The sequence below is a fragment of the Acanthaster planci genome, linkage group LG11 (genome assembly GCF_054643075.1).
Source record: "Acanthaster planci isolate LZ-2023a linkage group LG11, COTS_SCS, whole genome shotgun sequence".
Classification (NCBI taxonomy): Eukaryota; Metazoa; Echinodermata; class Asteroidea; order Valvatida; family Acanthasteridae; genus Acanthaster; species Acanthaster planci.
In genome coordinates, this window is record NC_141787.1 from 16,715,173 (window position 1) to 16,729,883 (window position 14,711).

Here is a 14,711-nt window from a genome sequence, read left to right on the forward strand (position 1 = left end):
GGGAATAGCGAGGGGAGGGGAAAAACAAAGACAGGGGAAAAAGGGAATAGCGAGGGGAGGGGAAAAACAAAGACAGGGAGAAAAGGGAATAGCGAGGGGAGGGGAAAAACAAAGACAGGGGGAAAAAGGGAATAGCGAGGGGAGGGGAAAAACAAAGACAGGGGGAAAAGGGAATAGCTAGGGGAGGGGAAAAACAAAGACAGGGGGAAAAGGGAATAGCGAGGGGAGGGGAAAAACAAAGACAGGGGGAAAAAGGGAATAGCGAGGGGAGGGGAAAAACAAAGACAGGGAGAAAAGGGAATAGCGAGGGGAGGGGAAAAACAAAGACAGGGGAAAAAAGGGAATAGCGAGGGGAGGGGAAAAACAAAGACAGGGGAAAAAAGGGAATAGCGAGGGGAGGGGAAAAACCAAGACAGGGGAAAAGGGAATAGCGAGGGGAGGGGAAAAACAAAGACAGGGGGAAAAAGGGAATAGCGAGGGGAGGGGAAAAACAAAGACGGGGGAAAAAGGGAATAGCGAGGGGAGGGGAAAAACAAAGACAGGGGAAAAGGGAATAGCTAGGGGAGGGGAAAAACAAAGACAGGGAGAAAAGGGAATAGCGAGGCGAGGGGAAAAACAAAGACAGGGGAAAAAAGGGAATAGCGAGGGGAGGGGAAAAACAAAGACAGGGAGAAAAGGGAATAGCTAGGGGAGGGGAAAAACAAAGACAGGGGGAAAAAGGGAATAGCGAGGGGAGGGGAAAAACAAAGACAGGGAGAAAAGGGAATAGCGAGGGGAGGGGAAAAACAAAGACAGGGAGAAAAGGGAATAGCGAGGGGAGGGGAAAAACAAAGACAGGGAGAAAAGGGAATAGCGAGGGGAGGGGAAAAACAAAGACAGGGGGAAAAGGGAATAGCGAGGGGAGGGGAAAAACAAAGACGGGGGAAAAGGGGGAGGGGAAAGGACAAACACCCACACATATACAATGTCAACAAGAAATATATGTGTATTATGAATATAATACAGGAATTGTCTCATAACAAAATAAATATTACACACTATACTATATGCAATATAAGTACCTGGCAAGAGCATGACATCTTAATAGCCAATTGTATTATATTAGTGTGAGTCACCTCTAAAAACGAGTCGCTCACGAGCCACAACTATTTCATAACCTTATTAAATGTGGAATAAAACTATTACAAAAAGGATTCATACTACTTTTCATTGATTGAAGCCTTCTGTCGGCTCTAAGCCACACAAAACACTATGATAAGGGATGATCTGTCAATCATTGCGCCTTCACTTTATTCAATATCCAATCAAAACACAACAAGTTTAAGTCTAAATTAACCAATTTCCCTGCCTGATTTAGAAGTCTTTGAATTTTAACCTCGTCAGATTTTCTCAGCCCGCTATACCAGCAGAGACAACCAACAGCACTTTCAACAACAGAGGCATAAACTAACCTCATAAGTCCTATCAATTCTAAATGAGCCTAGTTTTCTCAGGAGTACCCCTTTCTCATTGTGTTTTTACATTTCTCACCCTGGTTCATCTATCACAACTCCAAGATAGCGATTACTAGGGATTCTCTCAACGTCACAACCCATATTGATAGGTGCAAAAATTCTTTCTTTTTTTCCCTAAAGTCAAACACAATCTTGTTGGTCTTTCTACTATTCAGCTTTTAATAGTTATCTGCACACCAGTCCATAATTGTTCTCAACACTGATCTTTAAGTTCTCTCATTACAGTTGGACACGAGACCTACAACAACCGTATAAATTGCATACTTCAGAATCTTAATATTGGGAAACTCTGTTTGACATTCATTAGTGTACGACATAAACAATAACAGCGATAAAACATTTGGTTCTGAAGCTGTTGGATCTGCTTTCCTTTTTGTTCGATGTTGGCAAGACAGGGTATTGGAGTGGGGTGGGGTTGGAGTGGTCATACCTGGTTGTATTGACTGCCGGTATTCACAGGATCTTCCATGGCTAGTGTCAAGCTACTCAAACCAATGGCTACCATGATCAGGAAGTCAAAGTAGCGAAGGTTGACAATGTAATGGCAGAACCGTCGTACACTAAAAGAAATCAACAAGGCAGAATATCAGAACACATCTGTTTTGGAGATGACAGGGTTGACATTTTAAGAGAATCACCAAACATAAGGCCTCAATCTACTTGAAACAGTGCACTGTGAGAACAAAGCCATATCGCATATCTCTAACAATTCATTGACTGTAGTCAGAAAATGAATTCTTCTGCAATTTGGCAAAGTATTGGGTGTTACATTTTTTGTTACCATAGAAACTTAAAGAGACAGTTGGAGCTGTCATGTTAAGGAAGTTTTGAGTACTGAAACACGGCTGCCACAGATGAATGGAGGGAGAATGAGATGGAAAGTAGATGGGATACTTACGGGTTGGTGGTGCTGAAGATGAAGAGGGAACTAAAAGGAACCATCTCCTTGGGACCAAACCCATCATCTTCTTGAGTATCTTCCGCTTCTGAAAAACAGACCAATATTCCTGGGTTAAATTAGGTGGTAGTGCAAACAATGACAAAAGATACAAGTCTGCATCTGAGACGTGGTCTACGTTAAAACAAGGGCTTGTCCTTCACTTAATGCAATGTTGCTAGCAGTATGTTTTGTGAGCTTGTGGGATGATTCATTGACTTGCTTGAGCAGCATTTCAACTCGCAAACCGCTTGCTCACAACCAGATGGATTCAATCATCTAACCAACCAGAAATTTAACAGAAAACAGTGCTAACAGCGTGACATCATGCATCAAGTTCAAAATCTTGTCAATAACAGTCTTCAATCTTCCAATTTCAAGATGATTTTATATACACTCAAGGGTTAGGGTTAACAAACACTTGATCCCCTCAAAATGCTTCTCTAATGTGGATGGCTATAACTGATTTCCTTCTTTCATCACATCAAATGCCCAACTTTAATACTACTGTTTATCGATCTGAACAAAATTAACATCAAGCTCATTTAATGGAAAAATCTATTTTCAATTGGCAAAACTGGGCGTCTGATGCAACCGGACCTTATTTTCAAAAGTAAGATACTATCACACCAACTTTTGTGTTTGCAAAGTAGACTAAAGAATGGCAGTGCTAAAAATAGTTTCAAGGTTATCAATATACTCATCATGAACACAAACGTCAAATCTTTATTCTACTGAAGATTGTTTTGATTTCATCCCAGATGAATCAAAGTAGTTTTAAATGACCAATTTACTTCTGATGGTAATCATTAACTGCTGAACTCAATAAACATTACTCTACCAATAACAAATGTTAACTCGAGAACTGGAAATCAGCGTGCAATAGTCTTTTCAATAATGACAGAGGGGCATGGATGACTGAAGTAAAGGTGAGGCTCACTCAAAGCAGCCACACCCCCGTCAGGGTAACAATTGCTCAGCCAATACAGGGCCAGAATAAGTGGAATACATGTACGTAAGCCTTGACTACCATATCTCTATCATACAATCTTGCATGAAAGCAACATTGGAGTCTGTGAATGTAAACAAACACAGTTTAGCAGCTATCTATAGTCAGTGATGGAGTCGAGTCCATCTAATCCGAGTCCGAGCCAAGCTGAGTCCACGAGGGTCCAAGTCTGAGCCAAGTCCGAGTCCATTTTTGTCCCAGTCCAGCTCAAGTCTGAGTCCAAGTTGTTGAGTCCGAGTCCCAATATTGCCCTCCTGGGACCAAATCCCGGACACACCAAAGATTTTGTTTGAATTGAAGGACATCAAGGTCATTTGGCAACACAACAACATGGTGTACACCGCTATGCCATGCGTATAATTCATTCAAAAGTTTCTGTTTCAGCCCCGAAATTTGACAAGCAGGATTTACGTAAGTAACTATATCCAAGAATTTTCAACTGCATGGGATATCTGTCACTCCGGGATTCAGACACTCTCTTGTGGGCGATGCCTGCTATTTGAAAGTGTTTGAAATGAATAAGAGAGTAGCTGTGACCGTGAAAAACCACTTATGTTTACCGGTCTATGTACGGTCAACTCCGTCCGTAGCCAACTCGGTTGGAGTCCACTCGGTCCCACGTGAACTCAGTCCCTTTGGAAAAATTTGTTTATTTTTAACTTTGAGGTGACTTCATCAGTTATGCTCTGTTTTTGTCAGTTCGCTCACAAAGGCCTGGTTATTGGCTATTTGTTTTTAAATACAGAAGAGGTAAGTTTTGTGTACAATATTTCCAAGTCGACTTGGAACGAGTTGATTACGGACCAAGTTGACCGGCGCCTTATGTCTAAACTGTACAGTAGGCCTACTGATTTTAAAGGATGCTTCCTCCGAAGGTGCCGCACGAAGTTGTTCCCAACTTCTATGTGCACACCTTACCACAAAATTTGACTTTTACTTTTCAAAGGCCAGCTGCTTCTTCATGGCTTGTTGTAAAGCCAAAATGGATTATCTGTGACAGGGACATGTTTTGATGAACTGACAGTGAGGGCAAGACGCACAAGGCAAATGACTAAACGTGATGCATGCACGTGCACAGAATGTACTTTTTGTATAAAAAGGTGGACAGGACACCAGTCAACTTTGCATATTTTTTACACGGTTTCATTTAGTCAGGTGCATAAAAACTTTATGCCAGTCCTAGCACGTCCAACACTGTTCACTTGTCCAGTGATTCCAAAATGATGAACAAATTTTTTGTGTACCAAATTTAATCTGAACATTCTATATATACAGATTTAATAAATGATCATTAATGAAGCATTGGCTATGTCTAAATGTATGTGAAGGAGTTTTATGGTGTCACTATCACTCTCAATCTTTTGTCCAATGATGATTGGCACAAGTCACGAGAGGAAGATTAACTATGAGTAAGTCAATCCTTCATGAAAAACATTTTTACACTGCACTGCACAGGCAACTCTGTCAAATCGGTTGTGCGCTTTTCACCCATGCTTGCCATTATCCTAGACCCGAAAATGATTGGTCGTAACCAAACAATTATGGACAACAGATGCAGACAGTTTTTCCAATGAAATTTCTGAATTTTAAAAACAGTGTTTGAATGGATTTGATTCGAGTCCGGTAAGTAGTCCAAGTCAGCCACTAGCTGAGTCCGAGCCTAGCTGAGTCTGAGTCGAGTCCAAAAAATTGGACTCGAGTCCAGACTCAATTCCGAACTCCGAACTCCTCCATCACTGTCTATAGTACTACTTGTTGCCCTTTGATGCAAAGGCCTTATTAGTACAATGTCTGAGGATAGATCTTAAGTACAGGACTGAACAATAGCCACTGTCTATAGTACTACTTGTTGCCCTTTGATGCAAAGGCCTTATTAGTACAATGTCTGAGGATAGGTCTTAAGTACAGCACTGAACAATAGCCACTGTCTATAGTACTACTTGTTGCCCTTTGATGCAAAGGCCTTATTAGTACAATGTCTGAGGATAGGTCTTAAGTACAGCACTGAACAATAGCCACTGTCTATAGTACTACTTGTTGCCCTTTGATGCAAAGGCCTTATTAGTACAATGTCTGAGGATAGATCTTAAGTACAGGACTGAACAATAGCCACTGTCTATAGTACTACTTGTTGCCCTTTGATGCAAAGGCCTTATTAGTACAATGTCTGAGGATAGGTCTTAAGTACAGGACTGAACAATAGCCACTGTCTATAGTACTACTTGTTGCCCTTTGATGCAAAGGCCTTATTAGTACAATGTCTGAGGATAGGTCTTAAGTACAGGACTGAACAATAGCCACTGTCTGTAGTACTACTTGTTGCCCTTTGATGCAAAGGCCTTATTAGTACAATGTCTGAGGATAGGTCTTAAGTACAGGACTGAACAATAGCCAATAGCCTCTAGCATTAAGCTTATATAAACTATGTCATATTCTGTCAAATAAGCACTTGACACAAATGCATTATACCGCATACTAAAGCTAATTAGCTGCAAATATAGCCATATAGTTGCTTTTGTTAACTTGTGAATGAATCAATTCTGTGATTCTCAGATAAAGTCAAATTTTGTAACTCTTTTTTTGAGGGGCCAGCTGTCTAGGTTGGTCAGTTATGAGGCCAGCGATTTTAAAGTGGCCATTTTGGCAGCTGCTTGTCCCAAGTGGCCACCTGTGTAGTTTAATATTTAGTAGTTGACTGTCCATTTTGTCTATTTAAAGTTGCCACTGGACTGGCCAACTGACCACTAGCCATCTAGCCACCGGCCACTTTGGCTATGACACAATTGGCTGCCTCATCACTACATCCTTCTGGTGCCCCATTTACACAGGTATGGATGGAAGCTATGAACCAGTCTTGCCTTCATCTTTGTCGGTCTTTCGACCACTGCAGCGAGGTCTGGAGCAGGGACAAGCAGACCAGCAAGTGGAGTTACAGATGGCATCCATACCCGGACAGTCTACCGGACCCCAGGAAGGACATGGCCAAGGAATACCATGCACATTCAGATAGGTATACCAGCGGCGGAACCGGGATTGAGGAGGGTCCACCACAGTCACTTTGATCTCTGGTAGAGGTCAGGGGTCGTTGATGGGTCGGAGGTCAAATGGGTAGTGGTGGCAGCAGCACATTTAAGATGGGTAGAAGCACAATGAGGACAAGTAGAAAAATTTGGGATAAAACAAGGCAAAACAAGTTATAAACAATAAACACACAATGGACAAGTACTGGGGGGAGGGGAATCCATTTATAGGGTGCAAAAAACTTATAATAAAACTGCTTCTCTCTGCTAAAAAAAAAATTCTTGAAATATTACATGCTCTGGGTGTTCAACGAAATTTGGTTCATTTATTTACGTTGATCCTGAGGCTGTGTTTGAGAAATGGTAACTGTAGTAAGTTGATGGTAGTGACCCCAAAGGACACTTTAAATTTGGAACTGTGATTCTGAGACAGATCTTAGTCAACTCCAGTGGTATTAACATGAGCAGGGAAAGTTCCCCAAAAGTCACGAATTAGCAAAAGTACATGAATATCTTGGTAAGAATAGACATCTTAATTTCTAGTGCAAATTCATGCAGCCATGGTGCAGCAACTAAAGACACCATAAAACATTAAATTGTGATAACGTTTTAGACTGGTTTGAAGTTAATCAATTCAGCAGAAATGAACAGCAGTGAAAAGGTGGCTTTTACCATGATAAATCAAAAGAGTTTCTTGTCATTCTTTGGCATTGCTGTGCTAAGTTCTGTATTTCTGCATGATGTGACAAAGGCCCAAATAAAAAAAAAATTGCAGTTGCCTTTTTTGGGATGTGATGAAGAGAAATAGTGAAGAATGTGCTTGATGATGACACATATGAGATTGCTTGACAGTTTGAGAATGGAGGAAAAGCTAGCATTAGTTTAGAAGAGGAAAAATGATGAGCAACATCGATGTGCAAAAGAACTGATTGTTGAGAATAATACCGAATGGTTCCAAGGGAATAAAGATTGGGGCAGCAAGAGTGACAACAATAAGGGCAAAGGTCAACCCGGCACAAGACAAATGGAGACAGTTGGTGGAAATGGTAAACAGAATTGCCTTGGGAATGGGCGAGCAGATGGAAGACCACAGACCAGGGTTATAAGGATAGGCACAAATACCAACTACAAGAAGCCAAAAAAAAAAAAAAAAAACAGCCAAAAAAGAATCCACAACACAGCACACAAGAATAAAGACACAAGACGGTGACAGAAGAAAGGAAATTTGTACAGAGCCCATGGTAAGCTTTTGCAAGAAACACAAAGGAGAAACAACAGAGCTGACGAACAGGATAGATCAAAGAAAGCTGCAGATGCCACTTTGATGTGTTGATGGTAAGGGAGTGATTTTTCAGGAATGCACATTGTGGATTCAAGAAGCTTTAACAGAATAGGCAAACAGGTTTTGACGAGACACCTCTGAACAAGAGGTCACATGAAAGACCAGGAGGGATTAGGTCAGATCTGCCACCTCTTAACATGACCTATGACACAGATCATGACCTATAACCTCTACTATGACTTCAAGCAAGACAGCAGCTTCAAGGCCCCGAATCACCAATGACATTGAAATGAAAATGTTTCAGGCTGTGAAAAGTAACAAGGCTAAGAGCAAGTTTGCACAAAACCACAACTGTTTGAGTGACTCTTTGTCTCGTCAATATAATGGCATTAATAAAAATGAGCTTCGATCAATCACCAGTCGACGGTAGATATTACTGGTTGACCGAAGCCACAGGCATTTCAAAATACATTTAGGAACCAGTTTACTGAGAGTCAGTTTGATTAATGGTTGTTGCTCAAACTTGCTTTTTGAAATGAATAACCACCACCAAATGTCAAAGTGACCACAACTCCAAATGTTTTGATTACTTTTACTCATTTTTGTCCATCCATTCAGTCTTACTCAGAATCTTTGACATCCAACCCACTTTCCTTCACTCTCTCACACTGGAATTTCCCATTTCATTCTTCGTCTACAATCATTTTGGAAATATGGTCATCTTGTGATCTACCTTGACCTTTGAACCTACCTGGATCACCATTCTCAACATTGTGATCTCCATTCATTCTTTTGACGTCATTCATGTGAACGGTTGTACTCCCCTCTCTGACAAGTGAAACAAAGAGGAAAAGCAAACAAAAGCACAAACCAAAAAAACAAGTTTTTGAAACAGCCAAGGATAACTTTGTCAGATTCTTGAGCATTTTTCATTGTCAGGAAAGCATCAGCAGAAATAGATTGGATATGATTTGACTTGAAACTCTGCGACCTGACCAAATACTAACACTAACACTTTGTCCTCCTGTGAATCACATTAGGCCCCACCCCCATTTCATCTCAACTTGATCTTCTTACATTACTTCCTCTCCCGGTTGTGGTGAGCTACAGAGTGATTGTAGTCCTCTCTGCTCAACTCACTTCCCAGATATTGACTGTCATATTCTTGTCCTGAACTCCACCCCCTACAAGATTTAAGCTCCACCTCCCCTCTATCCTCCTAACCCTTACATTGCTTCCTCTCCCGGTTGTGGTGAGCTTCGGTTAGATTGTAGTCCTCTCTGCTCAACTCACTTCCCAGATATTGAATGTCATATTCTTGTCCTGAACTCCACCCCCTACAAGATTTAAGCTCCACCTCCCCTCTATCCTCCTAACCCTTACATTGCTTCCTCTCCCGGTTGTGGTGAGCTTCGGTTAGATTGTAGTCCTCTCTGCTCAACTCACTTCCCAGATATTGAATGTCATATTCTTGTCCTGAACTCCACCCCCTACAAGATTTAAGCTCCACCTCCCCTCTATCCTCCTAACCCTTACATTGCTTCCTCTCCTGGTTGTGGTGAGCTTCGGTTAGATTGTAGTCCTCTCTGCTCAGCTTCTCTTGCTGCCTGAGCTTCTTCTTCATCCTCTTGATCAAGCTTTGTCATCTCCTGGGCGTTGGCCAAGTTATCCACAGCGATAGCAAGGAAGACATTCAGTAAGGTGTCTGGAGTCACAAGGCTAAGGACAAGACGATGGTGAGGATCAACGTTGCTATGTCTCTGCTTGTAATGAACATCTCTTTGAACACTGCACAAAGACACAGTAACTCCGCAAAAGTTTGAGTTTTCTTCAGGATTGCAAGATACAGTGCCTAGGGTGCTTCTGGGAATCGTTGGTGTCATTACCAGAAATAAACCACATTAACAGAAGACTGCAAACATGAATACTTTGATGAAAAATACAACCCCCACCCCCCAAAAAAAATGGTAGGGAGGGTCAACCCCTCCCCTCCTCCCCACAAACTTGAGCCACTTAGAAATCAAGGATACAGTTGCCAAATAGCACCAGAATGACAAAGTACAGACTGTAGACCATGCCTTCAGGCACGCCTCCCTTTGAGACTACTCCATAGTACATCACCATGTTCCAATCCTCCCCAGTCAGGATCTGCCAAATACAAGAACAGACACAAGTGGGTGTAGCACACTGGACCCATGAATTGCTAGTCAAGCGCTTCACCACAAGCACAGCCAAGAGAGTAACTTTCCTGAGGAATTCAGACCAAACAATGGTAGTCTTTTAAGTGCCAAACAGGGAAAAGTATTACAAAAAATGTTTAGAACTGTGAATCATGGATGGCTATTCAATACATTACAGACAATGGTTAATGTGAAATGTGAACCTATAACTAATAGATTCCAATGTAAGTGCTCTACAATAAACATACAAAAACAGGAATAGTCACTGAATGTGAACCTCAGACTAGCTATAGCTTTCCAATAAGTTGATTATAAGGAGCTGAGACAGTATTCGAACTTCTTCACAATGGCAACATTCTAGTGCCATCCGGTTCGTAAGTGTGATGTCACTTCAGTTTAAACCACGGCAACGGCATATGCACTGCACTTAGAGGTACATGCATTGATTGCCGTTTACACAGAACCAAAAGTTAAGACACAGCTTTAGCATTCCCTCTTGAGAGCCTGCCAATCATGGCGCTTCCACATGTATGACAAAGTCACTTACGAACCAGATTCTGTTTGGTTAATCCTGCTCACCTGAAACACTGTCATGAGTGCAATTGGGAAGATATCAAAGTTGTTGGCAGGTTTGGGGCTTTCTGAGTCATAATTAAAGCTGGAAAAAAACCGTGAGAAAGTTACATAAATACAGTCCAGTAATTATGGTTTTTCTTATTAGTGCTATTGACCAAAGTAAACTTTAATCAAAAATGGTGATGGTCAAGCAATTTATATTAGAATGCACATTATAGCAATGCAGAAAAGAGCGACTTAAAATTTGGAGTTACGTAACTGTTTCTAATACAAATTACTGGCTGAGATACTGGACTTTGCTTGAATGGAGCAATAAATTATACATCAGTAACAATGTAAAAAAACAGGCCTACATTTGGAAAGTAATAAAATTGAAAATTTCCAGGCATTTACAAAGAGGGTTTTGTTACTGCTATGTTAGAGAAAAAGATTTCCGTTAATATGAGTAAACCAGTTGGTCACAACTAATCATCAACAGGGGCTTTATATCACAGGCTCCATGTACAAGTAACATCCTCCTCCTTGGTTAAAATACTTAACTTTGCTGCCACTGTACGGTACTTTCCTGGCAAGGAACAATTCAATATAGGCAAGCAAGTATTGATTCTCTCACTTCCAGAGATAGTTCCCATCTCCTTCTTTACAAAGAATGGTGTATCTGGGGGACTGGTGACAGTCTACACCATTTGCATTTTTGCTGAGCCATGTTCAAAACAGGTTTATAGAGCTAGGGCTACGTCTGTTACCAGCTTTTACTGATGTATTTGTAAGCCAGTAAAGACCTAGCCCATGTCCTAGACATGGAATACAGACATGGTATCCAAGTTTCCCTTTGTTGGTGTGAAGTCATTTCCAAATGTAAACGGATGGATGAAACAGGAACAGTTCACTGGCCCTCCTTGATGGGGCCAAAGACCTGTCCATGGAGCCAGATGATACATCCTTACTTTCCAATGATGCAATTAGTACATAACATGCTACAATCTTATTTCAAAAGGAAGATATTTCCAGATGAAACAAAATCAACTAGACACACAAACAGAAAAAAAGAAATGAATGACTACTTCCTAAATTTCCGACCCACTACTCTAAAATTAAAACCAAGGCAGTTAAGTCAAAATAAAATTCAAATAAGACTATATTTGGAACTACAACTTAAATTTCATTTGATTTATCATCAAGACCTTGGGGTTAATAGTTAGTATGGAATTGGAAAATTTGAATGTCACACGATTTGGGTGATAAATGTCTGATGAAAATAAGAACAAAGTCTACAGTGTGAGTGATTTTGATCATGCGCACAAAAGGCAAACATGTCAAATGACAAAAGGGTGAAAAAGAGGAGCATTTGTTTGCTTTGCCATTCAAACACAGTGCTTCTGTGAAATTCGAATTAAACTACTGCACTGACATTCCAGTTTGTGGAAACAGACAACTTCACAGCATATGTAAGGGTGTTCACAGGACTGAAAGAATACGCACAACAAACTCGCCACTGCAAATGGCTGGTAGGATTTCCAAGAATTTCTCAAAAGCAAAGATAAACTTTTAGAATTCCTTCAATCACCTCATAAATTTTACTGAATAGGGAAAAGAGTTTGAAATTTATTTACAAGTGATGCCCATTTGCATGCATAACGTTTTGTAAACTCTTAAAATGAATTTATTTAGTTCTAGTTATTTTGGGATTTTACATCTTTTAGTTTCAGTCTTTGCAGTTTTCATGGGAGGCCCTGATATATAAGGTCTTGATTTACTATTTGTTCATTCCTGATGTCCAATTTTTGGTATCCAAATTGTATTCTTATTCTGGATATATTGATTGAGAAACATGAAGTCTTCCTGCCATCCCCAAACAGCATATTAGAACAATTGATAAGTAACAAGGCTATTCCCCTACAAAATGAAACTACTCTTGGAATGTTCAGATGTAAATCAAAATGAATCTCTCCTTTTGGGGAATCTAAACTTTGACATTAAGAGGGTTGTAATCCTTTCTACTTGAAATCACCTCATCTTCAAGCTTTTCAATCCTGCAATGATTTTTTCATCTCATTTTAAGAACTGTTTCCTACAAGTAATAAATCCCATTTTACTCCATATAAAAAATTACTCACTGTTCTCAGCTGACCTAGCAAACCCCATATGGCATTAACATACTAGTTGGTTATTACTGGGTGTTCAAGTCAGACCTACAGCCTCAGGATATTAATAAATACCAGCCCCACCATCAAGGTTAATAAATCATGCCAATAACAGTCCACTGGTCAGCATTCCTGCAGCCTAGCACAACTCCCTCCAAATCACTACTTCTTCCCCGCAGGTGTTTTTTGAGCTGTCTAATTGAATTTTCTTTGGCAGCACATATTTGAACAATTTTGGCAATCCTGATTGTCAGACTCTAAGCATGGGATATTACATTAGGTTAAATCTGTCACTGATTAAAACATCAACATGTCAGGGAACAATTTGGATTTAATTCTGAGATCCATACAAATGCCACACTACAAATGTTATCACTGATAGATATTAAAACCTCAATGGCATATTTGGTCAGGTTTTTGCAAAATTTCTATTTAAATATTATTCACTCCTCAACTGTCATTCATTATACTAATATTTTTACTAAAAACTAGAAACTTTTAAAAAAAATTGGTCAATTTATCATGTGAACATCCATTTGGGCACAAGATGATGTAAAAAAAATTCAACATGTAGCATTGTCAAGAATTTACCGAATTCAAATAGTGCCAAATTTTGTATGCTAGGGATGAGCAATCCTTCAACAATGCCCTCCTTTCACTGTCCAGTCAGAAAAAAGAGAACACTGCAATGTTAGAGTGCAGTGCCATTTAATTTAAACAGGTGTATTGAATTATTCACCAGGTTTTTAGAGGAGTGACATTTTGCAAGTATCACGACAAGCCAAATCCTCGCCTTGTTAAACCCTCAGGAACATACATGTTTGATGTTTAATGCTACTGTAGGGAACTCGGTAAACAAATTTAACGGTGGACTGCGTAGGTGTTTGCTACAATATGGGAAGCCACTACATATGGATGTTACTTCCAGGGTTTGGTTCTTTCATTAACAGGTCCAATTCTTTTTTTTGGTTTTGAATAGTTGTAATCATATGTAAAACTTTGAATTGTAGCATTACATATATACATTGTCTAGAAGTTAAAGAAATACCTTTTGGATGGAGCATGGCACTAATTTAAGAAACTTTTTGAAATGTAGCCCAAAATGCAGTCAATCAAGATCTAGTCAGCAAATTTCTTTCATTGGAATGAAAGAAATTGAATCCAACCATGCAGTAATGGAGGCAACTTAAAACTGCACATGCTAAATCACCCTCCAATCGTTTGCAACGGCAATAGAACCGCTAATTAACAGGTGATTTAAAAGACAGAGAGAAAAAAAAAAACAATGTCATCAAATGTGTATGGCAAATCCAGTGCATTCTGGGCCAAATTACCTTCCACCGAATAGCTGCATTCCGAGGAGAGCGAAGATGAGGATGAACAAGAAGAGAAGGAAGAGCAGACTGACAATGGAGCGCATACTACTAAGGAGGGATACGACCAGGTTTCTTAATGAGGACCAATATCTAGATGGGTGAAGGGGAAAAGGGAAGGGAAGGGGGGGGAGGAAGAGGAGGGAGTGGACACGGGTGGGTAGGTTGAGGTGATGGAGAAGAGTTGGAGATGGCCGACCAAGATGACAATAGAATGATGGATTCAGGGAGAGGGGAAGAGGAAGATGGGTGAAGCCGAAATGGAAGATGGGTGGGGTAAGGGATACACAGCATGAAGGGGGGATTTTGGATAGGTGTGGGAAATGGAGACAGACAAAAAGGCAGATATAAAAGGAAGACAGAGTACGACATGGGTATAAAGAGGGTGAAGAAAGGTCAGCAAGGGTGGGAGAAAAAAAAAAGAAAAAAAAAACATTAATGCATTGTGCATCATGGCTTGTTGCCACGGCAACACAGTTGATGCAGTTGCTATAATCCCAGCCATGTGGATGTGCTGGTTGCCGTAGAAGCTCATGCTCAAACCGTGCAGGAAGTAAAGACCTCCTTGAGACACTTCCTTGTATCATCTGGCGAGGAACTCTGAGTCCTCCTGGACAAACATCTTCAAGAAAATGAACACAACGTTGTTTTCTTGCTTGTGTTTGTGTGTGTGTGT

At 40.4% G+C, this 14,711-nt stretch overlaps 1 protein-coding gene across 21 annotated transcripts in view; it reads right to left on the reverse strand.

The window, feature by feature from the left end:
* Nucleotides 1-14,711, reverse strand: part of LOC110976375 (voltage-dependent calcium channel type A subunit alpha-1-like) — a 160,910-nt gene that overhangs the window by 51,931 nt on the left and 94,268 nt on the right. For 18 of the 21 annotated variants that reach the window (XM_087143281.1, XM_087143283.1, XM_087143282.1 and 15 more), the window contains 8 exons: nt 13,997-14,128; nt 10,522-10,600; nt 9,793-9,910; nt 9,299-9,467; nt 8,514-8,590; nt 6,319-6,525; nt 2,413-2,500; nt 1,945-2,074 (listed from right to left, as the gene is read on the reverse strand). In XM_087143281.1, coding sequence (XP_086999407.1) covers nt 1,945-2,074; nt 2,413-2,500; nt 6,319-6,525; nt 8,514-8,590; nt 9,299-9,467; nt 9,793-9,910; nt 10,522-10,600; nt 13,997-14,128 — 1,000 coding nt within the window. The remainder of the gene's footprint in view (nt 1-1,944; nt 2,075-2,412; nt 2,501-6,318; nt 6,526-8,513; nt 8,591-9,298; nt 9,468-9,792; nt 9,911-10,521; nt 10,601-13,996; nt 14,129-14,711) is intronic. The other 3 variants (XM_087143279.1, XM_087143288.1, XM_087143289.1) reach the window with 2 other exon arrangements.